The sequence below is a fragment of the Orcinus orca genome, chromosome 10 (assembly GCF_937001465.1).
Source record: "Orcinus orca chromosome 10, mOrcOrc1.1, whole genome shotgun sequence".
NCBI lineage: Eukaryota > Metazoa > Chordata > Mammalia > Artiodactyla > Delphinidae > Orcinus > Orcinus orca.
The window spans coordinates 92,667,644-92,681,990 of NC_064568.1; the positions used below are offsets into that span (position 1 = coordinate 92,667,644).

Here is a 14,347-nt window from a genome sequence, read left to right on the forward strand (position 1 = left end):
ATACTTTAATACTTAAATAACCATGTAAGATAGGTAGTACCGTCCAACATGATAGACGAGAAATCAATAAAAACCTCACCCCAAAAGTGAACTACAAAAAGCAACGTGTTCCATTCACATTGCTAGTACCTGGTACAGGCTAGCACCAAACCTCAGTTTACCTGATCCCAGCATCACTGTGCTACCCCAGCTTCAAGTTGACTGTTCCCCTCTACAGCCCACTCCTTCCAAGCAACCTTCAGGTAACCAAGTATCACTGCCATGAATCGTCCTTTAGGGTTCACTATTGGGGGAGGACCTATATCATTTGCTAAATGTAACGCAGATACTGAGTTAATGAAATTTACTTAAAAGGTATAAAAGCAGGGCATCTGGGAAGCTTTCTGCTCACTGAAAATGTTACCTGTAAATCACAGCCATTAATTCTAGTTAAAGGGAGAAATCAGTCCACTTTTACAACAAAATTAGAAACAACCAATGCAACAAAAGTTTTTAAAAATTATATTTAATACAAGTGAATAGATTAGAAGATCTGAAATGTTATAAAGCAATATACACAATGAATAAATAATTTGCACAGGAGAGTCATGTCTACATTACATAACACTGTCTAGTATGGGAATACTTAAAGTAAATCCAGTGATAATGGAGAAAGTCCATAAAAATGCTAACCTGTCTTCCCTTGTATGAAATTGTTCAAGTATAAAAATCCAATACAGTGTAAAATAGTATTCAATTTACTTTAAGAATAAAAATTGCAAGTATTGCAGTTTCAGAAGAAAAATGTAAAGCAGCATTTAAAAACTACATAAACTACATAAGAAGAGTGTTAAACTAATGAAGTACCAATAAATGAGAGCTACACGAGCAAAAATCAGAGAAGGAAGCATGAAACTAGCAATAGGTCCTGTTAAAAATTAAAAAAAAAAACCCTAAAAACTAAAATAAACTAAAATGTGTTAATGTAAGAGTACTCTCTTATACAGTGCACATATGAATTTAAATAAATCCAAGTCAACATCTTTAGTTGAATAGGTTAATATTTAATATGCTACATCTAGACCTACTAAATAATTTATGCCATGAGATGAATACATAATTTTACAGTGTCACATCTAAAGTTCCTTTCTTTAGAGTGCAGCATAGTAAAACTTAAAAATAAATATCTTAAATAGCATTACTATTAAGGCACAGTATAAACCACATTATCATTAATTGTTGAAGAATTGTAATCTCAGTAACCTTGTTGTCTCATGTACTGTATTCACTAATAAATAGTTTTAAATATGACTCTGAAATAGATACTAAAAAGTGTAAAATTATTTAAAAAGGGAAAAAAATAAATGTCCTTAAGACAGTTCTTAAGGGTTTAGAGTCTGCAAACTTTGCCCGCCTTTCATCGTAAGCCACGAGTCGACACAATAAATAGAAAGAGAAGGCTGTTGTAGTAAAAGCCTGATCCTATTTCAGAATCAGAATTGCTGACACCAGCAGATACAAGTTTCCCAAAATTGAAACAGGATGGGGAGAGGGATTAGAATGTGACAAGCTCATCAAACAAGCACAAGTGATGTGTTCTTTCCAGAACTGTGTGTGTTATTGATTGTCTGTACAGCTGTTGCACCCATTCATTCCACATCACTTGTTTCACAGTCCCACTCATCCACTGGGTAGATGAGAAAATAGCTTTGGTGCCTGTCCACCATTTCACCCACTGCCATGCTCCTAGACTGATTGTTCGATGCCCATTTTTGAGAGTAAGAACATTACCTTCTTGAAAAAGTTCTCTAGGCCATAGTGACTGCTAAAACTGACAATCAGTGCTTTCACCATTTTTTTTTAAAAAATCTGCTTTTAAATGTAATGCAAGCTACATATTGCTCACTCTGTATTCCCTGGTTCAACTGGATTCAAATAGCATTTTCTAACTGGTAAAAGGCAGTTTGCTTCCCTGATACTATAAAAAGAGCAAAAGTAAAAATCCCGTTATAAAAGTGAAGTTCCATTGTTCCTCCTGCCACCGTTTCGTCGCGGCCTTTTACTTACTCAGGCTCTTTGGGATTGACTTCCAAAACTGCGCCCACTCCCCCCCTCATTCTCATCTCTTTCACGTCTAGAACTACTACTGGAGTATTAAAAAAAATAATCATCATAATTCTGCTTCACAATAGCATAGCTTTTTTTTTTTTTTTTAAAGCTGTTAAGTCAATGTTAACTCTTATTAGCTACTGAAAATTGGGAAATCGGGAGGAAAAGAGGAAACAATTCGACTTTGATCAGGTTCTGGCCTATTGCATCCGATCTGTTTGCAGCTGCTGAGGCTGATACTGGCCAAAGGCAGCCGCGGCGGCAGCTGCGGCGGCGGCGGCGGCCGCGGTCCCAGGTGCGGCGGCGGTGATTGGCTGCTGCACCGCGTAGCCGTAGCCCCCGGCCGTGACGTAGCCAGCGGCAGCCGGGGAGGCTGCGTACGGGTACTGGTCGTAGGCGGCGGCGGCGGCGGCGGCTGCGGCGGCCGCCGAGTACTGTGCGTACGCGGCTCCCGTGTAGTCAATGTAAGGTGCGGTGGAGGCGGCCGCTGCGGTCGGCTGGACGTGCGGGATGACCACTCCAGGCTGCACAAAAGCCTGCGGATAGACATAGTGGGCAGGTATCCTGTCGAGAAACGGAAAACAGAGTCAGGCAGGAGTTGCCTCCTGCCTGGAGCATGGCTTCTTCCGAGATCAGACCAAACTCAAATTTAGTGGTTATTATGAGCATAGGGTTGCCACAATATCGACTTGCCAGTCACCTGTGAAAGTACTCTGGCGGGAGCCCAAATCATGGAGTGCCCCAGAAGGAATTTAACAACGAAAATAGGATACCCTCCCTGCCAGAATTTTGATTCAGGATCATTTTGGAACCAAGAAATGGCATGGAGCCAAAGTTTGGAAAAATAAATCAAGTTTCAGGAGGGCCTCGCACAGAGGAGGTATTTAATAAATGCTGAATTGAGTTAAGACTTGAGAAAATTTTGTGGTGAGTTCGTTCAACAAAAACGGTTTAGACAATAGAAAAATTCTTAACCGTGAAACCAGGAATCCAAAGGGAATCTGTGATCGTTCAATTCCATAAGGGTGATGGCCGGTTTCTCAAAAACTACAGTAAATTTCAACAAAAGCCGTATGTTTATTATCATGGCAACCCTACTGGAAATTGCTATGCAGACTCAGCACACATTAATCTCTCTGCAACCTCAGTCACCCTTATTAAAGATAATAATAATGAAAAGAGAAGCAGGCGCCAAAATAAAAAAGGAGTTTAAAAGATCACAAGTGTGGTAAACACAGCAGAATCACACTTCTCAAACGAACTGTAGTGCAGCTCACTCTATCACAAGAGGCTGTTGTGGGAAGCTATAGAAATGCTATTAACATTCATGGCAGTGATTCCCAAAGAGATGTGCAGCACGCTTTTGGTCTTTCTTTCTTTCTTTTTCTCCATTAAATTCATAAAGACACAAGGGTCAATCAAACCTGTTTGACTATCAGGCAACTGAAGGTCAGCCAGCTTGTTTATCTCTATGCAAGACAGACAGAAGGGGTTTTGGGGAAATGATGAGGTTGAGGGAAAAGGTAGGGTCAGGGAAACACAACTAAATATTTCTAAAATTAATATCAACTTAAAAGGATTACATAATAAGAGTAAGGAAACTTTTTTTTTGAGCATCTACTAAGTCTTGTTTTATCCTCTAACTCAACAGAAATAGATTTATTAGCATATCTGTTTTAAATCTTCCTTACTGGTAGATATTTTATACAAATCAATTCTATTATGGTGTATTATCCTGCAAAAGTTCTAGAAAGTGAAACAAAATTGAGTACCTTCTAAAATGATACATTCAGAGGTCACATACAAGACACACTCCAATGGCCTCACTTAAAAGTTAATTTTGTTAAAAAAAAAAAAAGAAATCACAAGAGGTATTTTAAAAAACCCATGCATCTCAGTTCTCACTCTTGCGATTCATAACTGCCCAGTTAAAACGCTACTGTGAATATCTGATTTATTTTCATCCTTCTTTAGAATAATCTCCATCAAAACCCCCTGTATTTCTAAAAATATGACACCATAATGCCATCTGGTTGTTGCCAAAAGCAGCTTACAAGAAGTACAAGCACAAGTAACAATCTTTGAATTTTAAAGAACTCAAAACAGAAAACTTCATATTTAGATTATGAAAACATAAATTTTGCTTTGCCTTTTCAGAGTTTTACTGAAAGCACTCATTAACCAACATCCATGGAAAAGATGAATTTATCACAGAGGGTAGTGAACTTTGACCCCAATGATAAAAATACACTCAATTTTACTAGACTTGTAGATCTTTCCCAGTGCCAGGAGAAACGACGTCATCAAGTGTTTCTGAGGACACTTAGAGATGTTCTTAATTGCTTGTCAGAAACCAGACTCGTGGTCATGCACACACTCAGAACTTCTCTGCAGGTCAGGTGACTGGCTCGTTCAGAGCGACAGGTGTGGCTTTATGAAACACCGTCCCTGGAGGCCGCCGTGTCCACGATGTGCAGACACGGATAAGAAAGCCTTACTCATGCCAGTTTACATGTGGTGATGGACAGCAGGGGCTGCAGCCGGGCTATTTTTGATCCTGTCATGCGACAAGGGTTTCCAGCGGGTAAAATGTCTTTATAAGGCCAAAGTAAAACATCTATCAGCTCCAAAGGCCAGCCAGTATGAATCTCACTGATACCGAAACATTAACCCCTGTGCTCCCAAAGTTCCAAAGACAACACGACAGCTGCTAGGCTTGTATCTCTAAATAAAGGTGGTAACTGAAAATAAGTTTAGCCTACAAAAAGGCAGGATAAAATGTGTGTGTGTGTGTGTGTGTGTGTGTGTGTGTGTGTGTGTATGAAGAATGCTTTAAATGATACACAGGCAGCGTTGCTTACAGGACTCTTGTCTCTGCGTTTATTTTACATTAATAGTTTTCACTTGAAAATGCCAACCAATGAGTATAAAGTTCCTTAGACTATCAGAAACCTACATGAAGTCTGGCAAGGGTTAGGAAGCTATCTAGCAGGCAAATGAAACCCTAGACTTTTTAAGGCTTAGGGAAAGGAGAATCCAGAAGACCACGGAGAGACTAAAATAGTTCAGAAGGCAGGCAGAATCGGACTAAAGGGTGAGGCGGCACTTCTGAAGCAATTCCTGTATTAGGAGCTCTTTTAATAGCCTGCGGAGCCCATTAAGGCAATTTGGGAATCTCCCTCCTGCTAGAGAGCTACCAACATCCTTTCCCTCAGTGAATCACAGAATGTAAATGCCTAGCAGAAATAAAAGCACCAGAGCAAAGCCGACACTTCGGACAACTTTCAAAGAAAATTTACTATGTTTTCCTTTTCTTCCTATCTCTTCAGGTCCCTCTGGCATCTCTCTGTGACTTTTGACATCCTAAAGGGTTTCCTCTTTCAACCTATCACATAAACTGCTGACACAGGCTGCATCTCATTCACTTGTTTAAAGTAACCTAGGTCCCTAACATCCTACCAAACTAAGTGCAAACTTCTTAAACTTTGGCATGCCAGGCCTTTTATACTTCTGGCTCCAAAATACTTTTTCCAGTATTTCTTCTCACCTATCCTTGAACCCAGGTCAGCTGGGCTCCTCAATGTTTCCTGGACATACCATATACACCTAGAGCTTCACCTTCGCTCGCGACATCCCTCTGTCAGGGATGCCAATCCTCACTCCATCTCTACCTGTTGAAATCGCAATCCTATCTACCCCAGCTCTACCACTCACCACGTGTAAAGCCTTCAGGAATTTGCTTCACCTTTTTAGTCTCATGTATTTCTCATAAGTGAAATGAACCTAATATTTCCAATTCTAGTATTTCCAACCCTGAATTGCTGTGCATTAAATAAAATTATCTATGTGAAGAGCCTACAGTGAGGAATACATTCATTGCAAGAGTTCCCTATCCTCCATCATAGTTTAAAATCTAGGTCAACTTCTACCTCTTTCATGAAGACTTCCTGGATCCCACCAACCTGATGTCTCTCTGCCTTATCTGAAGCCATATAGACAGCCCTTCTGGGCGCTTCTCAGTTTTCTTACTAGATTATAAGAGAGAGCCGAGTTGTGTCTTTCAGACTACAGCTTGACACAGAGGAAAGAACATGGCTTTGGAGGCCATGATTCGGAACCTAGAACCAGACTCTATCACTTAGTAGTCCCTGAGGGAAGTTAATTAACCTCTCTGCATCTCAGTTTTTCACCCATGGAAAGGACATTAACAGTGCCTTCATCAAATAATTACTGTGATAATTAAATTATATAATTTATGTAAATCCCTTATCAGTACCAGGCAAGTAGCAGGTGTTCAGTTAATGTTAATTACTGTCCCTTCTGCTCCACGTAGTGGACAGTATAATACTTATTATGCATTAACACAACTAGAGTAAAACTTAGCACTTAAAGGAGTACTAAGTGCTAAGGTTAGCACTTGAAGGAGTACTCCTTTAAACGTAGCACTTAAAGGAGTACTAAGTGCTAAGTACCAAGTACTAAGTGCTAAGTGCTAAATATTTACTAAGTAAATATTTAAGTGTATTTCAACCTGATCTAAACTAGCCCAGAATTTTCTACTCAAGATCCATAGGCTCTCCTCTCCAACGTTTCAATAAGAAAATGATTCTTTCAAATATAAAATATTTATAAGATATTGTTTAGCAAATCCACAAATTTCTGTACATCTGCCCACTGTGTTATATCAGAAATTCCTTCAGGCCAAGGTTTTTCTCTTTAAAGGCCCAGAGTAACCTGGGGGCCATTTAAAGACCATATAAAAAAATAGTTCCTAGAATTTCAAACAAGTCAAGTAAGATTAAAAATTCTCAGGCTTCTTTCCAGGCCTAAAAATAAGAATGTGTGGCATCAAATAGAATTTAGGATGACCAGGTGTGATTTGTTAGGTACAGACTCCGGGAATTAGAGCAGTGTTAAGAATCCCTTAAAAAAGAAAGAGAAGGCTTGCTTGGTCTATTTGGAATGCTATCTATTTCTAATCAAGTTCAAACAATTTACGCAAACAGTAATAATCACCATCCTTTATAAAGACAGCTAATATTAGAAGGGATGAAAAACCAAAGGTTACTATCAAAATATGCTTCATTTAAAATTTCCATATGACACATCTTATTCTGGTTGTTATTGCCCTCGTGCTACTTTCTTTCTCAAGGATCTATAAGGACTACCACAGCCTGTCCAAATTTCTATTCTAGCTCTCAAGACCCTCCATAAGAGTCTGGTTTCTCCACGCACTGAGTCTTTTCTCCTCTTTGCCTTTGCTGAGCCTCCCCTCATCTTACACCCTTTAGACGTGTCCCTTCTTCCTTTTACCTGTCCAGGACCTACCCACTGGTCCAAGTCTAGCTCCAGTCCTCACAAAGCCTTGTCCAACTCCTCCAACTCACCTATTTTCTTGCTCTTCTGAATTCCTTTTATACTTAAAATAATACCAAGTAATTTAGCAGATAATAGGTCCTGATTCGTTTGTGTTAGTTTGGCTTCCCCAACTAAAGTGCCATCGCCTTATTTTGTACCATCCACTGGCACAGAGAGAACTACTTATATGCTAATACCGGTTGATCAGTTTAGCTGTATTAACAACTGTCTCAAGATTATGCATGTGAGATCATGACTAAGTTCACCATCACTTCTTAAGATGTATGTTCTCGTCCCCGATTCTACCTTAAACATAGTCGAGACCAATGAGGGGGGATCCACAGAAGTAGTTGGACCCATCAGCCCACTGTTTATCATCAGTATCCGGAATGGTTTGGATGTGGCATTGATAAATCGTTATGGGTATACGAAGGCCCTTTCTAATCATATTGGACAGAAGACTCTTCTACGGCTTCAAAAAAAGTAAGGGTTGTCAGTAAGTGAGATCTCGATATGGTAAAGGGAAGGTTATAAAGAAGGTATTCGTGGAAAATATAACTTGACTCTTCTGAGTCAAATTATTATTACTTTTTTGGATCTATTCTTGGAGACACATAAGGTAGACATCTGTCTCTGTAGGTAGAATCCAACCTTCCAGGTTACACATGTAGATGTTCAGGTGCTAAGCTAGAGAAGAAACTATTGTTGAGGATGAAACACTTCTAAACAGTTAGAATATTTAAAAAGAGAGTGTAAATCTCTGGCATTAGAGTTACAACCATGTTGATCAGGTAGAAAACAGCCAAATCAGACCCTAGGTGTTTGGAATAAATTGAGGTAGGTGGGGATCTCCCACCCATATCGTGTCTGAATGGAAGGGAAATGGGGGAGCTTGGATGAGGAAAGCTGGTAATCACAGAACCCACAGAACACAAATATAAGCAGGCTGTTCACCTGAGTCAGGTCTGAAGGTGAAAGTCAGTGCTACTCTACTCAAAAAACTGGCCGGTGTTAATGAAATCTGATGAGAGTTGTTGAACCTTTACATTAGAAGGCCTAGAAGTGGATATACATTGCCAAAGAAAGAACCCCATTCCCAGAAAAACACCCCAGTAAAACAGAAACTTAGGACATGCAAGCGATGAATCTGTATTCTTACAGAGGGAAATCACACCATTTAGCACTCACTACAAAAATATGGTTAAATGGAAGTCACAGGCTACAGCTTAAAAGCAAGGAATAAAAAGGCCCTTTGCTTCCCATGGCAAAGTCAAAAGTCAACACCCGTCAACACCACCACCAAAACCAAAAACACAAAGAGCCCCTTCCCCGAGGAAAAGAAAACACTTTCACTACAGCTCTTTTCATAAGTAAAAAAGCACACAGTTTAGCTATCAACACCACTTCATTACTGTAATAAATAAAATAAAGCACACGGAGGTCTATTGACTATTGTGAAAAATAAAACAACAACAGCAACATCCATGCATCGTTAATCACCATCTGAGCTTGTGTGTCTGAGTCTACTGGTTACAGAGTTTAATTCCAAACAGAACTATTCCACCTCTTATCATCGTATCCTTCTGATCAGTTAGCTTAACTGTATACGAGCCCTGTCAGGTTAGAAAGAGATAAATACAATTGAGTCAAGTTGAACAGTAGTAATGGTGTTGGGACACAATCGTCTGGTACACAAGTCATACCTGGTATTTTTGTTTTGTTTTGTTTTGTTAATCATGAGCTCAAATGTGTCTGTTTTGGAGGCTGCATACTTGGTCAGATAACTTGACTCATCTAAAAATATTTATTTTATCAGCATTCAAAATACACAAACATATATAAATATGTATAACCGGGAACAATCTGTGACATGATGGTCTTATCTGGATATAAAAAAGAGGCAGGTTAACAAATGATATCCATATTGAAACTGAGGAGGGCCTGATTAATTGACTTACCCAAAAGGTCTTTGTATAAGGGCCGGATGAAGCTGTTGAACACCAAAGGCAAAACCTAACAATAAAACATACCACATTCTCTATTTGTGCATGGTTAGGCATTTATTACTTCTACACATAAAATGCAATCACACCTTTCACTTAGAAAAGGTAATCATTCTTTTAATACTTTAGAGAAAATAGTATACATATTTTTAAAAGTCATTTTACTAATGTTATTGTTGATCTAAATAAAAATTTTAATAGGCTACAAGTGGAAACTAAAAATGATCTGCAAAGTTTAGTTGACAGACACAGAATAAGACCTTAGAAAATCAGACAGAGAAAGTTCTTGTGGAATGAAACCAAGAACAATAGGACTCGATAATGAAGTTACATGTCACAAATCTTCCTACAATTCTGAATCATGATCTATAAAAAAGCCTTTTTAATTTGGAACATTCTGGAATGCTTTGGACAATGCTTTGTAAGGTTCTGGATTTTACAGATTATAGTATTAAAAATTCACAGAACAAACTCTTCTTTCTTTTCTGGATAGCGTACACAGACACAGACACACACACACACACACACACACTGTATTAGACAAATACATGTTTTTCAATGCTCACAAATATTTGCACATGCACTCCCTTTCTTGACAACCTAGTTTCCTAGTAAATCCGTTTGAAGTGTCCACCTCTTTCCAAAATTTCAGATGCACAGACTTAAGAATGAAGAGTACACAACTTACTCAAAATTGCATGCCCAAGAAAAAGATGACATTTGTTCAAGAGTCGATTCACAATTATTTGTGCTCGTGCACAGGGCAGTGTTGTAAACCATTCAAGAGGTCATGTTTTCACACAAACAAAATTCTCTCCCTTTTGGTGACTAATAGCTTTGTGACTTTGGAGTAAACCCCTTCTCATCTCTGCATCAGTTTCTTCATCTGTGACATAAGGGTCCTGGAGTGCATGAAATCCCTTCATCCTCTTTCATTACTAATATATTCTGGGACTTTATTTTGAACATTTACCAGCCAGGCACCACCACCCCTATGCTTCTCTTGGCTCAGTGTTCCAGCTGAATTGCCCGCTCTGAACACAGGGCAACGGGTGGCAAAAGGAGAGACAACACTAAGAAGTATAACCAGCTGGAGTTGACACATTTGGCCCATAGCATCCACATGTGAATGATCTACAAGTGGCTAAAAACCAGAAAGTGGAGAGTGAACTATGATTGTATATAGGAAACAGATGAGTCAAGCTCAAGCCTGGGTGTGTGCAAACTGAACTGACCCCCAAGATCTATTTTTTGCCCACAGGTACATTTCAAGTCAGGAAAGGAGTGTTTACAACTCTCATCTACCTTTAATGCCTTGGTAGAATAACCAGCCACAGCTCACCTTTACTAAACATCTACAGATTCTCAGGGAACTAGTGTCTTCCCAATCAGGGATTCATTCTATTCAGAAGTGGGGGGGGGGGGTCTCTAGTTGGGGGTGGGGCGTCGAGGGACATTGCTCACCTGGTTGCATGATCCTTGGTTTTGCTCCCAAGTATGCCAGATTCACATTGGCCTTCCTGCCATCAATGATGGGGTTGGGATCCTTGCAGGCTCTTTCGGCAGCAGCCCGGTCAGCCATGGTGACCTTAGCAACATACACACACAGACATACACACAAAGCTCTAAATCAACCCCTGAAGAAACCAACAATCGCACTGGAGAAGTCATTCCTGTTAATAAAACTGAGGGGCGGGGGGGTCTTAAACTTTTTCTTTCTTTCTTTTTTGGGGGGGGGCTGGAACTTATCCCTTGATCCTCCATCCAAAACAAAACAAAACAAAAGAAGAAAACAGAAAGGAGGAAAGAAAGAAACACCGCCTTCTCACCCCCCAAAGTTCTAAGGGTGCTAGTAGGGCCTAGCAGAGATTTGGAAGCCTGAATTCTGTCTTAGAACTCCTCCAGATTCCCCCTCCGCCGACCATTCCCCAGGTCCCTACCCGGCCTGAGAGGCACTGTTTGCTTTAAAGAAAGACTAGCCTCACATCCGGCCGGTGTTCCCAACCCCGCAAACACTCCCCAGCGACAATAGCTATTGTCCTTCGCTGGGGCTCCCGGCTCCTCGGCAAATGAATTTGCTCGCTGAAATCTCCGGGAAGGTTACTATGCTCTCTTTCATTTCGGCAAAGAAAGAGCCAGAGGTTCATCTTTTAAAAGAACTCATCTTTGCAATTAAAAAAGGGGTGGCGAGGGGTGGCATAAGAAGAAAACCCCCAGACCTCCTGGGGTGTCCCCTCCCTGCCCCAGCCGGAATGCCAGGAAGACACACATATTTTTACAAAGCAACAGCGCGCTTAACGACCAGCCTCCAACCCGGGAGTGCAATTCTTAGGGGCTACGGCCCCTCCCTCCCAGACCTCCGCACCCCCAAATCCGGCAGTCATCACAGTTCTCTCCCTCCACCCCTGCTCCGCCTGTCCCCCGACACCGCAGCGCTCTCGGTCCCCTCGGAACCCCGCGAGGCAGGCGCCGGCCCTCCCTCCCCAGCTCCGCCGCGCGCAAACTTTCAGTTCAGCCGGGAGCGAAGAGGCAGCGCTGGTCACATCCGCTGGGGTCCTCGCGCGGCCACGCCGAGCCCCTCACTCCCAACTCCGACCCCTCGGGCCAAGCGCCACTCTGTCCCTCCCCGCCCCCGTGGTCCTCTGTTTCCCCGCCGAGCTCTTTATCGCCCCCTCCACCACCATCCCCATCCGCGCAACTTACAAATCCATAGCCCCGGGACTTGCCCGTCTGCCGGTCGGTGATGACCACCGCCTCCTCGATCTCGCCGAAGACCTCGAAGTACTTGCGCAGGCTGGCGTCCGTGGTGTGGTAGGGCAGCCCCCCGACGAAGATCTTGGTGTACGTCGTGTCCTTCTGGGTCGTGTGCATCTTCGCGCCCGCCCCGCGGCTCGGGCTCCGGCTCCGGCTGCGGCTGCGGCTGGGGCAGCGGCTGCGCCTCCTCCTCCGGCTCCGCGTCTCCCGCACTCTTGCGCGGCCGCCGGGGGCTGCGGGCGAGCCCGGGGGCGAGGACGGCGGCGAGGCGGGGGCGAGCGGCCGGGGTCGGCCGAGGGCGCGGGGCGCGCGGCTGCCGAAGTCGCCAGCAGCCCCGGAGACCTGACTTCGCTCTCTCCTCCCGCCCCCCCTGCCGGTCACGGTACAAATTCTCCGGATCGTCTGGGTTAGGCTCCGGTTCTGTAGGATGTGCAAACGGTTTCCACTCACCCGGCGGGGAGGCCAAAGCTGAAAAGGGAGGGTGGTCCTCAAGCGAAGAACTGGGTGCGTTTAGAGGTAGATTTTTCTTCCCTAGAAATTAGGTAGGTGTCTCGGGTGCGGCGCGGGGAGGGTCGGCGGTGAGAGCGTCCGGGCGCGGAGGTGGGCGGGCGGGGGGCGAGGCGGCGGAGCCCGGGGCGGGGGACTCCGCGCGCTTCAGCTCGGGTTCCGTCCCTCCCGCCGCGGAAGCTGGAAGACAAGTGGCGAGGACGGCTCTCCCCCTCTCTGCTCCCTTCCCCCGCTGGCCGGGGGTCGGCGCCTGGCTGGGGAGGGGGCGGGCCGGACGCCTGCGATTGGCCGCGGCCGCACCTGGGGCGCCCTGCGCCGCCGCCCCCCAGCTGTTGGGAACAGCTGCTTCTCTCCCCGCGCGGCGCGGCGCGGCGCGGCGCTGGGCCGCCGGGCTCGGGCACTGGAGCCGGCGCTGGGGTAGGGCTGGGGAGGGCTGGAGGCGGCTTGGCTCTCGGCGTCGCCTGCCCTAACCCGTCAAAGTCCTAGGGACTCGGCGCGGCCCCAGCCGGGACCCGGGTCGCGGAGACTGCGCCCGAACTGGGAGTTGTGTCGCTTTCCAAAACGGCGACGCGAGGTCTTTGCGCTCGGCCTCGGCGACAGGGCCGGCGACCCGGACTGACGAGCTGGGGGGTGGCCCGGATGCCTGGGGCGGTTCGCTGGGAGGCCAGTTCCCTCCCGGGCGCGGGGGCCCAAGAGCTCCGCCAACGATACCGGAATTGGATGCTCCCGGGTCTGGAGAGTGAGAAGGAGGGCCCCCAACCTTCCTTGACCCCAAAGAGCCGGTGCTGGGGAGAACCAGCGAGGCAGAGCCAGGAGGGAAGAAAAGCTTTGGCCCTCGGGTGCGCTGCGGAGAACCACTAGCCTTCGTTGCTCACCGCCCAGCCAAGCTAAGTAAGCGTAGACACCTGTCTATCAGACACTGCTCTCTATTTCAAAGGACCATAAATTAGTACTTCACCTCACGGTCACCAAATTTGTGTTACCTCCTTAACTTAGGCCTCCCTAACTATTCGGGAAGATTGGTATAGATTTCTCATCATAAATCCTTTTCTTGTTTCCCCTAAGCAGAGAGTTAATCAATTTCCTTCTATTTGAATTGTAAGGATGTTTAGTGACTTGATCTCAAGTGTCTTATCAGGATGTACAGAAATTGTAAGAGGTGTAATTTTTGAAATCGACTTGTTACATAATCACTGGTTTCTACCAGCAAATCTTTAAAGCATTTGTAGAAATACAGACTTCAGTGCAGCCCATATATATTTATTTTTTGTATCAGCTTTTGGCAACTTCTTTTTTATCAAGAGTACCTTCAACTAGGCTGTAAGATCATGGTCGTAGTTGAGGTTCGGATGAAGATATTTAATGTGAGCAGAATGTCCGCTCCACCCCCCACCCCCTACTGTTGGCACACAATTTGCTTTTTTCCACCAGGAGCGTCCGCTGAAGTCCACCCAGTAATTGCCCCTGGGCTGCAACATTTATTCTCTTTAAAGCAGTTCAGTATGTTGACCTATTAGAGAGGCACATACTTCTGTTCCTTCCAGGGCACCTCTGTAGTCAGCCCAAGAGGATGAGATATATTGCATTTGCAAAAGCTAATGGGAATGCAAATATCCTTGAGCAAAATTTTGAATTCT

General features: G+C 44.0%; 1 protein-coding gene across 1 annotated transcript; it reads right to left on the reverse strand.

Moving 5' to 3' along the window:
* Positions 1-485: 485 nt before the first annotated feature.
* On the reverse strand, positions 486-13,810 carry RBM24 (RNA binding motif protein 24). The gene is made up of 4 exons (XM_004273544.3): positions 12,153-13,810; positions 10,914-11,037; positions 9,405-9,459; positions 486-2,652 (listed from the first exon to the last, which is right to left on the reverse strand). The coding sequence occupies exons 1-4, from the start codon at positions 12,318-12,320 to the stop codon at positions 2,289-2,291; spliced, it is 711 nt and encodes a 236-aa protein (XP_004273592.1). The 5' UTR covers positions 12,321-13,810; the 3' UTR covers positions 486-2,288.
* Between the last annotated feature and the right edge of the window lie 537 nt (positions 13,811-14,347).